This window comes from Prosopis cineraria, unplaced genomic scaffold (genome assembly GCF_029017545.1).
Source record: "Prosopis cineraria cultivar Desert tree isolate PC_DT_omini unplaced genomic scaffold, ASM2901754v1 PC3, whole genome shotgun sequence".
In the NCBI taxonomy this organism is placed as follows: Eukaryota; Viridiplantae; Streptophyta; class Magnoliopsida; order Fabales; family Fabaceae; genus Prosopis; species Prosopis cineraria.
Window position 1 is genome coordinate 41,402,093 of NW_026555334.1, and position 16,157 is coordinate 41,418,249.

At 34.7% G+C, this 16,157-nt stretch overlaps 2 protein-coding genes across 5 annotated transcripts; both read left to right on the plus strand.

Moving 5' to 3' along the window:
• The first annotated feature begins 5,036 nt into the window (after positions 1-5,036).
• LOC129305998 (uncharacterized) lies at positions 5,037-10,822 on the plus strand. 4 transcript variants are annotated; one of them, XR_008592092.1, is made up of 6 exons: positions 5,037-5,852; positions 6,015-6,148; positions 6,673-6,760; positions 7,629-7,853; positions 8,758-8,824; positions 10,627-10,822. XR_008592092.1 is itself a non-coding variant. In XM_054946276.1 (5 exons), the coding sequence occupies exons 1-5, from the start codon at positions 5,722-5,724 to the stop codon at positions 10,678-10,680; spliced, it is 507 nt and encodes a 168-aa protein (XP_054802251.1). In that variant the 5' UTR covers positions 5,037-5,721; the 3' UTR covers positions 10,681-10,822. The 4 variants fall into 4 exon arrangements, 3 of the variants coding, with proteins under 3 accessions (XP_054802251.1, XP_054802253.1, XP_054802252.1); XM_054946276.1 differs by lacking the exon at positions 7,629-7,853 and having other exon boundaries at positions 8,725-8,824; XM_054946277.1 differs by lacking the exon at positions 7,629-7,853 and having other exon boundaries at positions 5,040-5,852.
• Positions 10,823-12,793: 1,971 nt separating this feature from the next.
• Positions 12,794-15,268, plus strand: LOC129305062 (pentatricopeptide repeat-containing protein At2g22410, mitochondrial-like). Its single transcript, XM_054944976.1, has one exon. The coding sequence runs from the start codon at positions 13,098-13,100 to the stop codon at positions 15,069-15,071; it is 1,974 nt and encodes a 657-aa protein (XP_054800951.1). The 5' UTR covers positions 12,794-13,097; the 3' UTR covers positions 15,072-15,268.
• The last annotated feature ends 889 nt before the right edge of the window (positions 15,269-16,157 follow it).

The window sequence follows — 16,157 nt, forward strand, 5'->3', positions numbered from 1 at the left end:
CCTATTGAACTTAATTTAAGGCCCAAAATAGTCTAATGAGACAATAGATGAAAATTGAACGCTTAAGGTGTCATTTTTGAAAGAAAAAGTAACTTTTTACATCGGAGTGTCTAATTTCATATTGAACTATTGGATTGTGTCTAAATTTATTCCGTTAGATAAAATATGTTTTAAGTTTCGTGTAGGCGCTTAAATCACTCCAATTAGACGTTAGGTGTAAAAATGGCACACGGTGAAAGCTCGTATCAAAAAGTTGCTATGATAGCAGAATCTGATACATGCGCTACAGTGCATGGTGTTCGAGTTGCGGAGCATGTCATAGAACTAACGCTCACTGTTTTATGCCACATTAGTATGAGCCATGGCGTATGACCTTTTTTTGAAAGAGAAATTGGTTATATTTCTTTGAATCATCAAATTATATGAATGCTTCCATTAGCCCTTTTATTTGAATATTGGTTTTACGAAGTCAAAATCCCCCATTTTAAAAACAAATAAAAGGCTACTATTATGATATTTTATTATTATTGTGTTAATATATGTTAGGATGGGTAAAGTTTGGATTATATGGGGGACTTTACACTATGTGACTGCACTAGTCTTGCTTTCTAATTGTGAGAGGTCACTCGACCAAAAGCTCCCACACTTATTCTTGAACCATGAATTTTTCCTACTCAAATTTCAGGGTATCATAAGTTCCCGACCTACACTATCTAATCCAAGATCGGTGGTATTGAGTATCATGCCCAATCTATAGGTTGTTGGTAATACTAAACACATATAGTAATAAAACATACCAACCACTATGCACAAACTCAGTGAAGGCCATATTACGTAAATTTTCTATCATGATCCCTCTACTATATTAAGGTGAACTCTCACCTATTTTGATTATGCAAGTTCAATCAACATATGTGAATCTAAACTCACGCATATCATAATAATCCTCATCTTCATAATTTTTAGGACTTATATGCTTATCACAATTCATACCATAACATAGTTTACAACAGCTCGTTATATAATTAACTCATAACTAATCCAAGCCCACAACTCATATTTTAAATACTATATAACATCTATATAAACACAGTTATCAAGCATTTCATAAAAAATATGCATGCTTATTACAACTCTTCCAACAACATTTATTAGAACTACTCATCATGTTAACACATTCATTTTATAACCATTCCAGGCTTAATACATGTTCCAATATCACATAGCATCTATATAAATATAATCACCAAGCAATTCATCACAATAAGGCATGGTTCATATTTGGGTAATAGTTCAAAATCAACATATTTATCTACAAGCTTAGTTTACTTATTTCAAGCCATCCATAATAATGCATAAACTGCAATTGTAGACACAATAATATGTTATAATTAAATTCTCGATTATTTTGACTCTTGGTTTACCAAGAGCACTCGTAAATATCAAATGGAGCCTCTAATAAGCTCAATAACACCAACAACAGTCAATATACAATCAAACACATGAATAATTATCAATGACTAATTATCTTTAATTAACTCTAATCAAAACCTAAACTCAAAAATATCATTGTGGTCATCTACCCATAACCAAAATTATTTTTAGGTTCCGTTAGTTCACCTAGACTCCTATTAGTCTAATCGACGCTATTGATAACTCATAACCTTCTTAGCTCAACTAATTACTTTAGGATTTACTTTAAACCCCACTTTCAAATCGTAAAACATCATTAGCATTATTAGTCTAATCGACGCCATTGATAACTCATAAGCTTCTTAGCTCAACTAATTACTTTAGGATTTACTTCAAACCCCACTTTCAAATCCTAAAACATCATTAGCATTATAACTCAAAGGTTAGGCACTTAAATAAATACTCATTAATCCCATTGAAGTTAGAACTCTAAGCAAGCCCACCACTCATTTTTGAATTTATAAAAAACTACCTAAAATAGTGATGAAAATGTATAAGAGAGGAAGAGAAGATGTTGTCAGTACTTACCCAAATGATTTAAAGATCCAAACATATTCAATTTGATATCCACATCAAACACTAGCAGAGCTTTCCTCGTTCATCTTTAGACGCCCACTTAACTATCTACTTTTTTAAGCTGAAATGCAAATCTAGAGGCTTAAAAATCTATCGTTAGATGTAGCCAAGGAACTTTTAGCTCGGTTAAAAATAAAAAATAAAAGTTTTAAACCGGTCCATCCAATTAGACTCAAATGTAGCCCAATACCACTTATGTCCAATTTTAAGCCTTAATCAGGGTTTGACAAACCTATTAGCCATCTGTACATTACATATTAATCTAAGTTAACTTTCAATTGTCTGATTTATCCTTAATTATCCAATTAATTATAAGTTAAATTTTTTGAGATGTTACACACTCTCTTTCATGTGGCCAACAATCAGGCTTGCCTTTGCTAATGGTCTCCTTTACAAGGTCGAAAAACCTTTAGGCTAACCTATATATATAATGGATCACTTTGTGTATATGTGGCACTTTAAAAGTGGTGTACCTCACTTATCCAATTGTGTGCCCACTTATATATATAGTTAAAAGAAACTAACAAGGAAATTTATGAAGATGTTAAGAACAATATACACTGGAGAGAGAACCAAATCTTTAAGGGAGAGGTTAAGGGAGGATAATCTATAGATGAGTTGGTTAAGATTAAATATGAGCACTAGGATCAAGCCATGAAGAAGAACACCTTGCACCACATTAACAAGCATGTTCTAAATGTATTCTACCTCTGTTTTATGTTCAAAAGATAAAGATAAATAAAGTCAAAATATGACCCTTGAAAAAAAGGCTAATAGTGTGATAAAAGAAAGGGTCCTTGTACTTTTAAAATGGCTCAAAATGTGAGAGAGAGAGAGAGAGAGAGAGAGAGAGGGCTTTGAGCGTCTGCAGCTCCTTCTTTCCAAACAAGATATATACATATATATATAAAGAGAGGGGGGAGATCTTTGTGCGTTTGCAGCTCAATCGCCATAGGCAATATAATATAGGATTTTCATTATTCCAAAGATGAAGATTGGGGTTCTAGTTGCATATACATGCCAGGAATTAAGAACATCGTATGACTTCTCATTGAATGCAACTTGTGGGCATCTCTCTTTCTCTTTACTTTTTAGTACCTTGTTTGTGAAAAACAATAGCGTGTCCTTTGTGAATAATAGGGAGAGCCATGATAAGGTCTAATTTGATGAATAATAATGACATTAGAGGTTGTGGTTTTCTTCCTTCTTAAATAGTTGCTATAAGGACCCATACTCATTTGCAACAGCTTGAAACCTTGACAACCATGGTTTCGATGCAGGAGAAGAGAAGGCCCTTGTTGAAAGCTTGCACTGCCTGCCAGAGTTTGAAGAGAGAGAGAGAGAAGGAGAGAGATGATAGAAGTGGAACCAAATGAGAAGGAAAGAGGTGATGTATAAAAAAATAAATATAGAGTGGATCCCACCATAATTTGTTATTATTAAATGCCAACTCAACAAAATGTAGGCTCCATTATTGAATAATTAATGTTAAAGGTACGACGTAGCGAACCTCTAATGTTGAGAAATAAAATTAACTTATAATTAAGTTTTGAATGTCCATAAACCCTTAAAGTAAAGTTAATAAGCAAAATTGACATCTAATCCTTTTCATTTTAAGGTAAATAGTGGTTGTTCTTACAATAACTACCTGTGTGCGTCACACGAGTAAGAAAAGCGTGTTTTAATTTCATAAAAAATTAGTTAAGAATTATAAATCTGCCAAAACAAAAAATCAGCATCAACTCACGTTTCATCATGTACGATGAAGTCCCCCACCCCCCGGAGGGCCCAAACTTTTATGTTTGTAGGGTGACCGAAATATTTTATCATGAACAAACGAGACCGAATTATTTGACGGCAGAAAGGCCAGGTATTCCACCACTTGTTGGGTCGTGTGTAGGCCCAATAGAAAAGGTAAGGCAACATTAAACTATGTTGAACATTTGGTAGCCCAAAAACTAAATCCATGCCTTGTCCCATTGACCCAAGACCAGGAATATATCCAAAGGTCTAAACTAATCCGTGAGTATTTCTTGGCTATAACTGCATGATTGAATCAGATCAGTTATTGAACAAAGGCAATGGTGCAAAAGTACACAGTCAAAATTGTAGTCAGGCTCTGATCAAATTAATTATAAATAAAATATTTTATTAAATTTATTAAAATACTGATGAATAGTTTACTAATTCAATTAGATAGATTGACCAATATTTTCATACTATGATTATAAGTAAAAAAATATATGGAGAACAATTTAGCATTAATATTTTTCATACAAGAGGTTATACACGTCGAAAAGCTAAGTAATACAAATTATGTGAAATATAATTATCAGGAGCCATTACTTCGATACAATTTCTTAGACGTTATCTTCTAATTTTCTAATCACTCCCATTTCCAACCCCAAATATTTGTATAAATAAGTGAATATCATAACATTTAGGGACACACTCCGCCCTACTTATTTTCCATCCTTCGTAAAATTTGTATGAAAGACCAAACAAGACAGTCTAAATAAAGAGTTCTTACAACTGTCGAGATTAAATTATTTTTAAACTACTCTGGTCACGAGCACGTTTTGATCAAGAGCTTCCAAACACGCACTCTTTGTCTATATCTATTAATCTCCTGTAACCTAAATAAGGATCAAGGAGAAAAACAGTATACCAACAAAAAAAAAAAAAAGAGGATCAATAAAGAAAACACTATCATCGAAGAGTGGTGCAGAATTAAGGCTAAACCCACAAGTCCTTGGCCACTGTCATAGGGCCGTTCGATTTGATGACGTGTTTTGATCGAGCGATCGTATGAGTCTGTCTTCTTGAGCCTGCGCCCTGCAACATAGAAACGGAATCCTAAAAAAAAAAAAAACCCGGAAAAAAAAAATATCTCTTTCTTCATAAGCTACATACACCCACCAACTCTAATCACTGTTTTCTTCTTCGGTGCTGGTTACCGTGCGACGGACAGGTTTGCCCAGGTTTTTCTTTTCCTCTGCTCACCGTTGCTTTCCATTACTATTCTTCTTTCTCCTTATCCAGAAGCTGCGATGTCACTTTTTCTATAATCAACGAGCATAATGTAATTTTTTGAAATTTAATGGCACTCCTGTCTTGTCGATAGAGTTTTTAATGCTAAACCTGCAGTGTTTTGAGCATCTCTTCTGTTTAAACTTCCCTATTTAGTTTCGACACTAATTATGGATATTACTGTTACTGTTCTATCGAAATAGCTGATAACACCAGGTATTACCAAAATGGGGGTATAGAAACTGGATTCTACTGATTGTAGTTAAGATTAATGTAACTTCTGTTAGTAGAGAAGGATTGTCGTGAATCGTGTTGAGGAAGGAAGCAAGGGAATCGTTTGGGATGGCTTTTCCAATCTCCCTATATTTTCTCCTTCATGTTTTAATACTTTTGAATGATATCACAGTGTCGTCGTTCAATCCATGCAGCGGATTCCACCTAGTGGGATAGAACTTCTTGTTGTTTTAATGCTTTTGAAGTATTGCACGCTATGATCGTGTGTGATTGAAATTGACAGTTGGCACACGCATAGTATGGTAATTTGTTAGCAATTTATCATCTCAATCATATGGTTTCGAACAACAGCCAGATAAGCATTACGAATCCTCATATTATCTCTTGTTAGTTGGTTATCCTTTTTCCATGACGAGAAGGAAGATCGGAAGGGATATTGTTCATAACCCCAAACATTTGATGCAAACCATCAGTAGCTATATTAGAAAGGTGGGGGTGTATGATTGGCGCCACAACTTATCAGTAACTTTAGGTTTTCGGTTAGTACATATGAACACTTTATTTTAAGTATAAGGGCCCAAGTTTCTGCCTTTGGAATTGCCTGGAGAAGAGATTTTGCTGTGCATAAGTAGTGATTTACAGCTATGGCCAAATGGCCGGTCTTCCTTGTACTTATTTTATATGCATATCTGTTGTTGAAGGCAATGGTTCTCTGCTTTAGAAAAAATGGAACTCAATGATAGCGGTTTAAACAACCATCAGAGTCACTCTTCAGAGGGTTCACATGATGCCAGAAAAGAGATATCCGCTGGGAAAGAAGGTTTTGTAAATCATGGTAAATTCTGTTACTATACCTGTAGTTCTGATGCAGCAAACACAAACGCTTGCATGTATTTTCGATTTTCTCACAAACTCTCTCATTAATGGCACTCTATCATGAAGTGGTGACCTGACATTAATGAAGAACAAGCTTTTATCTTTTCAATTATCTGATCACCACATTCAGACGTTGATGCAAAGAGTAATTCTTTTATGTAGTTGGTATTGAAACGCAGATCTTAGCTAAGGCATAGCTAACATCTGTTTAAATGTGTCTGATTTGCCTTCCCATAGCTAACCTTTTGACGAGTCTAGCGTGTTTTATCTCTAGATTTAAATAAATAGGCCTGTGTGTGTCACAAATTTTGTGGTCCCCTTTCCTATTTGAACATCATAAATTTGTTACTGTTATGATATGACCTTTCTGGTAAATGAAGCTATTGAAAAATTAATTCAAACATAATTGTTGTCATTTCATGCTACATACTGTAACTTCTTCTTTTTTTTTAGCCCCATGAATCTTACAACCTAATGATGCAGCTGAGATTGCTTGGCATCAGGAGAGGAAAGAGTGGGTTGGTGATCGGTCTAAAAGATTGCTGAGACCACCTAGAGAATCAATTATGAGGTACATGCATACTTGCAATTCAGCAACTTTGATGGCATGACAACTACAAAAAAAAATCAAGTGCAACAATTCCCTTTTGTTTTTCCTTGAAAAATAGCAGTCATAAACTTGCATTGAGTTTCTTACACTACAAGTTTTCTGGGTAATTATTGAATTGGGAAGTTGTGCTGTCTATGCATTGAAGGAAAAAAGTGGTGGTGGAAGGAAGGGAGAATCATTTCCTAGAGTTGATGTGATTTTATTGATTATGAGTTTGTCTTCTCTTCTTATGTTTTAAACCTTCCAGTAAAGTAGTAACTATGTTGATTAGGAGTTCCAAGGTGTCGTATAATCATGCTCCTAAATAATGGGGAACATTTATAATCTTCTTTAATGGTGATGAAACCCATGAAAAGTGGTTGTCATTTCCAGCAGATGTCTTGATCGTAGACATGTGGAAAAACTTGCTAATCGAACTGGGGGGAATGGTACAATAAGAAAAATGCATTAAACACTTGGACAATGAAGTGAAATCCAAAATGTTGAAGAAAACTGTGACTGAATTGTATTTTGTTTGATGACTGTGAAGCGTGAAAGGAGTGGGTTTATAGGACAATTTCTCAAACCTCCCAACCTGCAGTCGTGATGAAAGAGCACCGATATCTATCCTTGTCTCAAAATTAGAGAAGGCATAAATATATTTTGATATCATTGTCAGTTTTAATCATATATATGAACCTCTTGTCAGTTCATTCAGGCAAAAGCTTTATGTATGCTGTGTTTTTAAGCTGGTCGATAACTGCTGATGAATGTCTGCAAGATGTAATTGCCCTTTTTGTTTCAGTTAATGAAGTTATGAGAAACAATTAGCATCATATTGAATGTGCAGTGAAAGGAATGGGGCAGAAAGTGTCACGAGTCTCAAGGAGACAAGGACAAAGGAATAACCATTTCTTAGGCTAGGCTCACTCCATGAATAATGTCAGGACAAGTGAAGACTGGTGACTAGCTCCATTTTCTTATCAGCCCTTTTATGCAAGGGAGTAGATGAGAGGATCTTGAAGTGACTAATAGTCTTTGTAATAATGCAACTTTCTGGCTTCATTCTGATTAGGTATGCCACTTGGCTGATCGCCATTGTTAGTGTGCAGACAATTTCCCCAGCTTGGAAATTTCCATTTGGAGTATAATATTTTGACATCAGCTCCCAAGAAAAGAGTGTAATATTTTGACATAAAGAGTCATGCAACACCCTTTTAATCAGCCCTTAAAAGTCTACTCCAAACAGTTCAGTGTGATTGAGCTGTGGGAGTAGCCTGTGGGTAAGGAATAGGGGATTTCTGTAGGCCCTAACAATGCAATTAAAATTGTGAGACATCATAAGCAAAAGGGAGAAATGGTATTGCCATTCAAATAGACCCCTGCAAAAGGGTGATTTACCTTATTGGCATGGACTTGGTCTCAAGTTAAATGATGACTTGAATACTTTCTACAAGTTTGTTTGCTTCCTTGGTTCAAACGTATGTAGCATGGCTTTCTTGAATTATCTGATCTAGGGTTGATATTTTATGTCTACTTTGTATATTCTTATATGACCACATCTTCTGTTGTTTATCGGCAACAAATAAATTGAACAACTATCAAGAGTTTTGTGGGAACAAATTTATAACTTCTTTGGTGAGTCATTCTCACATTTTGACGTGTGAAATTCATGTCCTTTTACTGTTTTGGGAAAAGCATAAGACATAATTGGATTTGGATTTCTATATATATATTTTTGAAGTTTCTCGGTTGGCAATATTGCTGCTGAAAATTTTTACTTATGCAAGGTGAAACCTCTTGATCCCAGTTACCTTTCATAATTTCTGCCTTGTAATTTACATCTGTATCTGGTTTCTGTTATCTACATCAAGCCCTGCTTGTAATATGCTTCTGTATCTAGTTTATGCTTCTCAATGGTTCTGAAATATCGTATACATTTCAAGTTTCCTGAAAAGCATCTGGAACGTGTCTTGCAGCTTGACAACAAGCTACGAGGACCTACTTTTATCTACGGAACCTTTTCAGCAGCCAATACCATTAGCTGTAAGTTGAAGTTGCACTCCTCTTTCCTTTCAAAGTTGGAGACAAACTAGGCAGATACCCCACCCTTTCTATTCACGGGTTGTTTCATAATAATTACAAAAAACTAAAATATAATTTATTTATTTATTTCAGGATGATGCAATCATGTAACTTTTAGTCCCTCAAGTTTGTCTCAATTATCAATTTGGTCCTTCATATTTGATTCTTATCGACTTGGTCTCTTGCATTTTTTTTTTAAATTATCACGTTAGTCCTTTAAGTTCTAAAACATAAATTTACTCCCAAATTAATCTAATATGTAAAGTATTTACTCCCAAATTATCACGTTAGTCCTTTAAGTTCTAAAACATAAATTTACTCCCAAATTAATCTAATATGTAAAGTATTTACTCCCAAATTATCATGTTAGTCCTTTAAGTTCTAAAACATAAATCTACTCCCAAATTAATCTAATGTGTAAAGTATTTTGATAACTTGGAAAATTAATTCTCAGATTAGTTTAATTTTTATTAATGTTCTTATGTTATGTTTTGTTTTTTTGTTTATTAAAATTTTTGAGTCTATTTTTTCTCTCTTCCTAAATAATTACATTTGTTTTTACTAATATGCATGGCTGCCATTAATATTTTGTTTTTTATGTCAGTAGATTTTAACAATCTTACCTCCTATTTAAATAATAAGGACGAAATTGATACCTTGGGCAAATTTAAAGGATGAAATCGATAAAAATTAAATTTGAAGGGTCAAATTGACAACTAAGGCAAATTTGAGGGATTAAAAATTTCATTATCCGTATGTATTTTTAACAACCATATTTGGTTAGTATCCTAATGAAATTGAAAATTGAAAAGACAATGATTTAAATTTAGAAAAATTTAAAAAAATGAAGCTAAATAAAAATGCAACAGTGATGCAGGAGTTGTTCTAGAATAGTTAGAAAGAACTAAAATTCAAATCATTCACATTGGATATGAATAGTTTACTCTATTTATTCTTGAACCGCCTATTGAACTCATCATTGTTAATATTACTGAGAGGCTATCAAAAGATAGATAGGGGGAAAATAAAGACTATACATTTTAGATTTGTTTCCCTTCAAATGCATGGATTTATCTTAATAATAATGAAAATTTAAATTAAAAAATTTAATTGTCTTTTTAAAATTTAACTATGATATGTATGTTTTGTTGCTGGAGTGTGGATATCTGTTATTTAATTAAAAATGAATTTAGAAAAGTTAGGGTATTGTAGTATTTGATTTGTATCCTCATAAAGTTGAAAATTGAAAGGGGAAAAAAAAAATCTAAGATGAAGCCATAAGGATGCCCTGAGTTGTTTGGGAGATTGAGATTTGTTAAATATAATTGCATTTTGTTTTCTGGGATACTCCTTCCGGTTCTTATTATAGGATATTTTCAATCGTTTTACACTTATTAATAAGAGTTAGTTTTTGTTTTTATTATTATAAAAAAGTGAGAGGTACTTTCATTTTTACTCTTGACTTTAAATAATAATGCAACTACGTACCTTTTCGCTAATCAAGAAGGGGTAAAATTAAAAAAAGTGGTTTAATTATTACAAGATATTCTATATTTTGGATCAAAAATTACTTCTAAAAAGTGTCTTATAAATAGGATATGAGGGAGTATATCGGTTGTTCAAGATTCATTACAAATACTAAAATGAATCCACAAAATTAACCTGTGCATTGTAGGGATTGTATTCACTGTTTTTTTCTCAGTAATTATCTATTGATTGATACTTATGGGGATTATTAACTGATGGTGCGGCCAATTCTGCAGGAGATGGTGGATTTTTTAGTTGACATTTGGCACGAGGAAGGCCTCTATGATTAGATATGATAGGGAATTCTGGTGGAGACTTAGTAAGAATCTTACACGGTTTTGTTTGTGCAGATTGATGACTGAGCAAGCATATTGATGTTACAAACCCTTTTCATTAGAATTGAATGAATGATGATATCTTTGGTGCTCTTAATTGCTGTTCACCTGCAACATATTTTAGATTTGTCACGTATTGTAGCTGCAGCCGCAAAGCTTTTATGTCTAACAAAATTGTTTGAAGTAAAATGCGTTCTTAATGTTGAGGAGTGGTCAAATGGTCCCCCCCCCCCCCGGCGGGTAGTTCCTTGATAAAGCTGTGGATAAATGACGAATTTGACGGACCACAAGTCAGTTGAAAATGGTGGCTGTCGCTTATGACAAAATAAAATATTTGAGCTTGCATTTGTGTGCTCAGCTCATCCAGTATTGGGGCATTTTAGTTTGTGGGGAACCTCAGTGCTTGTGGGGATGTACTTAGGGGTATATGGTAACGACTATGGAGAAATACTTTTTATTGTACTGAAAATATAATATACAGGGTATAACGCTCCAGCTCACTCGGTAACTGTTCACCTTTCGAAGCAGAAGAGTGGGCTGTCTTAAGGAGCCTCCGCCTAGCTTGGGATATAGGTTTAAAGAACGTTATTATTGAGTCTGATTGCAAGAATTGAGTGGATTTGTTCTCCGGGAGACACGACGATTGCCACTATGGAAGCTTAGTTTTTGTGGAAATACAGAATCTTCTTCAGTATAGCTGGAGCGCGTTAGAGTGACTTTTGTTCCGAGAGAGCAAAACATGGCTGCAGATTTACTGGGGAAAGTGGGTATTCCTGCCTCAGCATTTTTTGATGCTGCTCCTTATTGGATTTGACTTCTCTCCATTTTCTTTCCTCATTTCCTCTTCACTTTTCATCTCAATTATTAGATTCATTTTTAAATGATTAAGATTTAATGTTTCACAAAATTATTATTATATTTATTCTTTTATAAAATTTCACATTTTAATAATACTTTTATAAAATATTAAATTTTAATTATTTAAAAATGGATTCAATAGTTGAGATGAGAAGTGAAGAAGAAAAGGAGAGGAGAAAAGTAGAGAGAAGCTGAGTCTTTATTTTTGGGAGACATTTTGTAGAGAGAACAACTGGGATTACAATCCCCCGCTTCCTTTTCCGTGTAATTTGGGCTAGTCCCTCTTTCCTATACAAAAAAAAAAAAATTATTTATTTTAATTAAATTAGTCTTATATTTTGTTCAAGTTTTAGTATGAGTTCTTACTTTTTTTTTGTGATATTTTAGATTATCATACTTTTATTTTTTAATATTCTGAGTTCCTCCATAATTAGTGTTATAAGGACTTAAAAGATTAAAAATAAAAATATAGGAATTTAGAACATTAAAAAAGAGCATAAGGACCTATAATAAAATTTGAACAGAGTGTAAGAATTTAAAGTTATGCTTTTCGTTAACTCAATATATGTGAATCTTTTATAAATTATTTATTTCATAATAAATCTTGTTATTAATTTTATTAACATATTAACATTTACTTATCATAATTTGATTAAATATAAGTATATTGAGTCCATAAGTCTTATCCTTATTTAAATTATAAAATAAATTTTTATTCTATATTTTTAATTCATTTCATTTCACGTGCCAGTGTTCATATTCCGTGGTCGAGTTTGAGAGAGGGTAGCCGCCAGAATATGGATAGATTGACTGATATATTAAAAGATCAATAAAATAAATTAATATTGTAATTAAAAAAGATTATTGCCATCTATATTTTGACGAATCGATAAATTTTCTGTTCAAGATATGGAGTTTAAGTTAATAATGTCTTTATAATTTATAATTATTATAATCAAGATTAATATATAATATTTCTCATAAAAAATTGACATATAATACAATTTATAATAAGACTATTAGGAAATGAAAAACAGTAGAAAACACTTTAAACATAAAATTAAAATTCCAGTAAACATTCTGCTGTTTAGCTGGCAGCGGCTTCTAGTGTGGTGCTGTTAGTTGATGTCTGACAGTCTGAGAAGGGAGTTTCTGACTTTTTTTTATCCTGAAATTTGCTTAACGAGTCACTTCATGGGAATGTTTAAATTTGCGTTCCCTCAACTTGCTTCTGTTTTCTGGCCCAAAAAAAAACTTGCTTCTGTTTTAATTTACCTCGTTACATACGACTCTCACATGCTCGCTTTACATTAGAGCTCCTCTGCGAAGTGTCATTTATTTATTGTGGTTTTCGGATATCACCCTCAGGGTAAAAAAAGAAGATTCTATTCAAATTTTCTCGGAAAATCGTCTGCGGTGCATGATCTTAAGCCCATGAATTCGAAGTGCGTGCATAAAACGAAGAGAACCCTTGTTCCAGAGTGGAGTTATGGACATGCATAAGTCTGGCGCGAATGCATTGTCAGCGATACATGACCCAGTGTTTCTTTCACGAGAATGTTGCGTCAATTTGGATTTGGAATCAGTCGATCAACGCTTTGTTAAGATCATGCAAAACCATCAGTGAAGCACTCCAAATTCAAGCACAGGTCATCGTCAATGGCCGTCATGACGATTTGTTCGTCTTGAGCGGGCTGATCTCATTCTTCGCTTTGTCAGGATCTAGAAATGGCCTGCATCATTCTCGAGTTCTTTTTTCCCAAATTAATTTTCCAGATGTATTCATATGGAATGCCATGATCAGGGGTTACTCTCTCAGTGATGCACCTGAAGATGCGATATTTCTCTACCAGTCAATGCTTGATGAAGCAGTTGAATCGCCTAATGAATTTACCTTCCCTTTCCTACTGAAGTCCTGTGTCAGGTTGTCACGGCTGCAAATAGGCCGTCAGGTTCATTGCCACATTTTAAAGAATGGGTTCGGATCAGATATCTATATTGCGAATGCCTTGTTGCATCTGTATTGTGCTTTCAGAGATACAAGGAATGCCTGCCATGTATTTGAGGAAAGTCCTGTTAGAGACTCTGTTTCATATAACACTATGATTACTGGGTACGCACAAGCTGGTTTAGCTCGTTCTTCTCTTAAACTTTTCAAAAAAATGCGGGAACTATACATCTCTCCTGATGAGTATACCATTGTTGCTTTATTATCTGCTTGCTCATCACTTGCTGATCCTATTGCTGGGAAGCAGATACATTGTTTAGCATATATAATCTTGGGTTCTATAGGTAAAAATATTTTACTGGTGAATACGCTTGTCGATATGTATGCAAAATGTGGGTGCCTAAAAATAGCAGAAAGAGTTTTAAACACGATGGGAACTAGCAAAAGTATTGCAGCGTGGACTTCTGTGGTCGGTGGATATGCTCTGTGCGGAGAAATTGAGGTCGCTAGGCGGGTTTTTGACCAAATGGGTGAACAAGATGTAGTTTCTTGTACAGTTATGATTAGCAGTTACTCTCGTGCTGGATATTTTCAGGAAGCATTAGAATTGTTTGTACAGCTGGAGGATATGGGGAGACAACTGGATGTGAAATCTGTAGTTGCTGCTCTTTCTGCATGTACACGACTTGGTGCTCTGGAGTTGGGAAGAAGAATTCACCTTAAATATGCTAAAAGTTGGTCATTTGGTGAACACGGGGACTTCACTTCTGCTGCTGTTGATATGTATGCAAAGTGCGGTGACATAGATACTGCAATGGATATTTTCCGTAAAACACCTGACAATCTGAAAACTACTCTCCTATATAATTCCATTATCTCTGGTCTTGCTCATCATGGACTCGGTAAAACTGCTATTACAATTTTCCAAGAAATGAAGTTGATAGGATTAAGGCCAAATGAAATAACATTTGTAGCAATCTTGAGTGCCTGTGGCCATAGTGGTTTAGTTGAGGAAGGTGAGAAGTTGTTTGAATCTATGATGACAATCTACGGTATCCACCCAAAAATAGAGCATTATGGCTGTATGGTAGATCTTTTTGGGAGGGCTGGTTGCTTGAATGAAGCATATGATATGATTAAGATCATGCCATGCAAGGCCAATTCCGTGATCTGGAGAGCACTTTTAGGTGCTTGCAAGATCTATGGAGACGTGGAACTGGCTAAAATTGCTGGCCAAGAGCTTCTTGCGATGGAACCTTACCATGGAGCCCGTTATGTGATGTTATCTAACATGCTAGCCGATATGGATCAGCATGAAGAAGCTACTCGTGTGAGGGAACCAATAGACGATGTTGCCATCCAGAAGCCACCTGGTTGGAGCTATGTGGAACTGAATGGAGCAATTCATAAGTTTCTGGCAAGCAAGAGGTCCCACCTCGAAGACAGAGCGACGGAGTTGATGCTCAGGGATGTGTACATGGGACTGAAATCTATTGGGTATATTTTCAGTGCATCAAAAATGGTGTTTGATATAGATTGATAGGAGATTAGCAACTTCTTTATTTGATGAATTGGATCGGATCTTCGAATCCATAATGCTCCTGAGTCCTGTCAACATATTCCTAACTAATGGATATGTCTCCTGTGGTGCTTTGAATCGTACAATGTTGAAGTGCGACTGTGAAAGTAACATTCTTCACACACACACACACACACACACTAGTTATAATAGATATATCTTTTTCCTAATAATCCGCAGTGCACAAAGAAAGCTCTGCTGCAGGGGATCCAATTCCGGATCTTGTAGGCCTTGGTGTCTGAACCAAATGCTTGGACATTGCAGGGTGCTTGTTCGAGAGGCCTTGCCAGGTATCATGCAATCGAGGAAGCTAGCGTTGCCACTTTCTTCGAAGTGCCAAAGCAGTCAGTCGATGCAATAATGCTCCTTTCATACTTTTGTTAGTCAAGATAATACAAATACGGAAATACTGCATACCCTCCCATTCCCCGAATAAAGGAGGTTAAAAAGAAGAGAGATAATAAATCAAGAAGACAAGAATTCATCATATATAACTTTGTCGTCTCTAGTTGAAAGAAAATTACTGCGCATATATTCACTAAAAAGTAGAAAGGATCAAACATTCAGAATCCTTTGTGACGTGCATACAGATACAGACCTCAATTTCAACTCTAGAAATGCTGTGGTGAATATTTGTACTTTGATTTTTCTGCTGTGGCCTAATTTTTAATTGTTGACCCTGTGAGAGTTGGTTGAACTTGGAAAAGTCATTCGAATCCGCCAAACCACCGCGTGAAGTGCTTGTCGGTTTCGGTCAGATTCCACTTTCCCCTAACCTTTTCATTTTCTAATTCATCCATTACGCTTGAAATTTGTATACGTTGTTGGGAAAATTAAGGAGAAGAAAACGAACAACAAAGATGATAATAGAAATCTTTCATTAATCAACTCGACAAATGATAATAAAGATAATGAACCCTGTTTAGGTGATTTACAAATAAATAATATAACCTTTCTTTAAAGAATTACCAGCCATGAAAATCATGTTAACTTTTCTCTTGAAATAGAATACAACCTACCCAACCTATAACATAATATGATTCATAC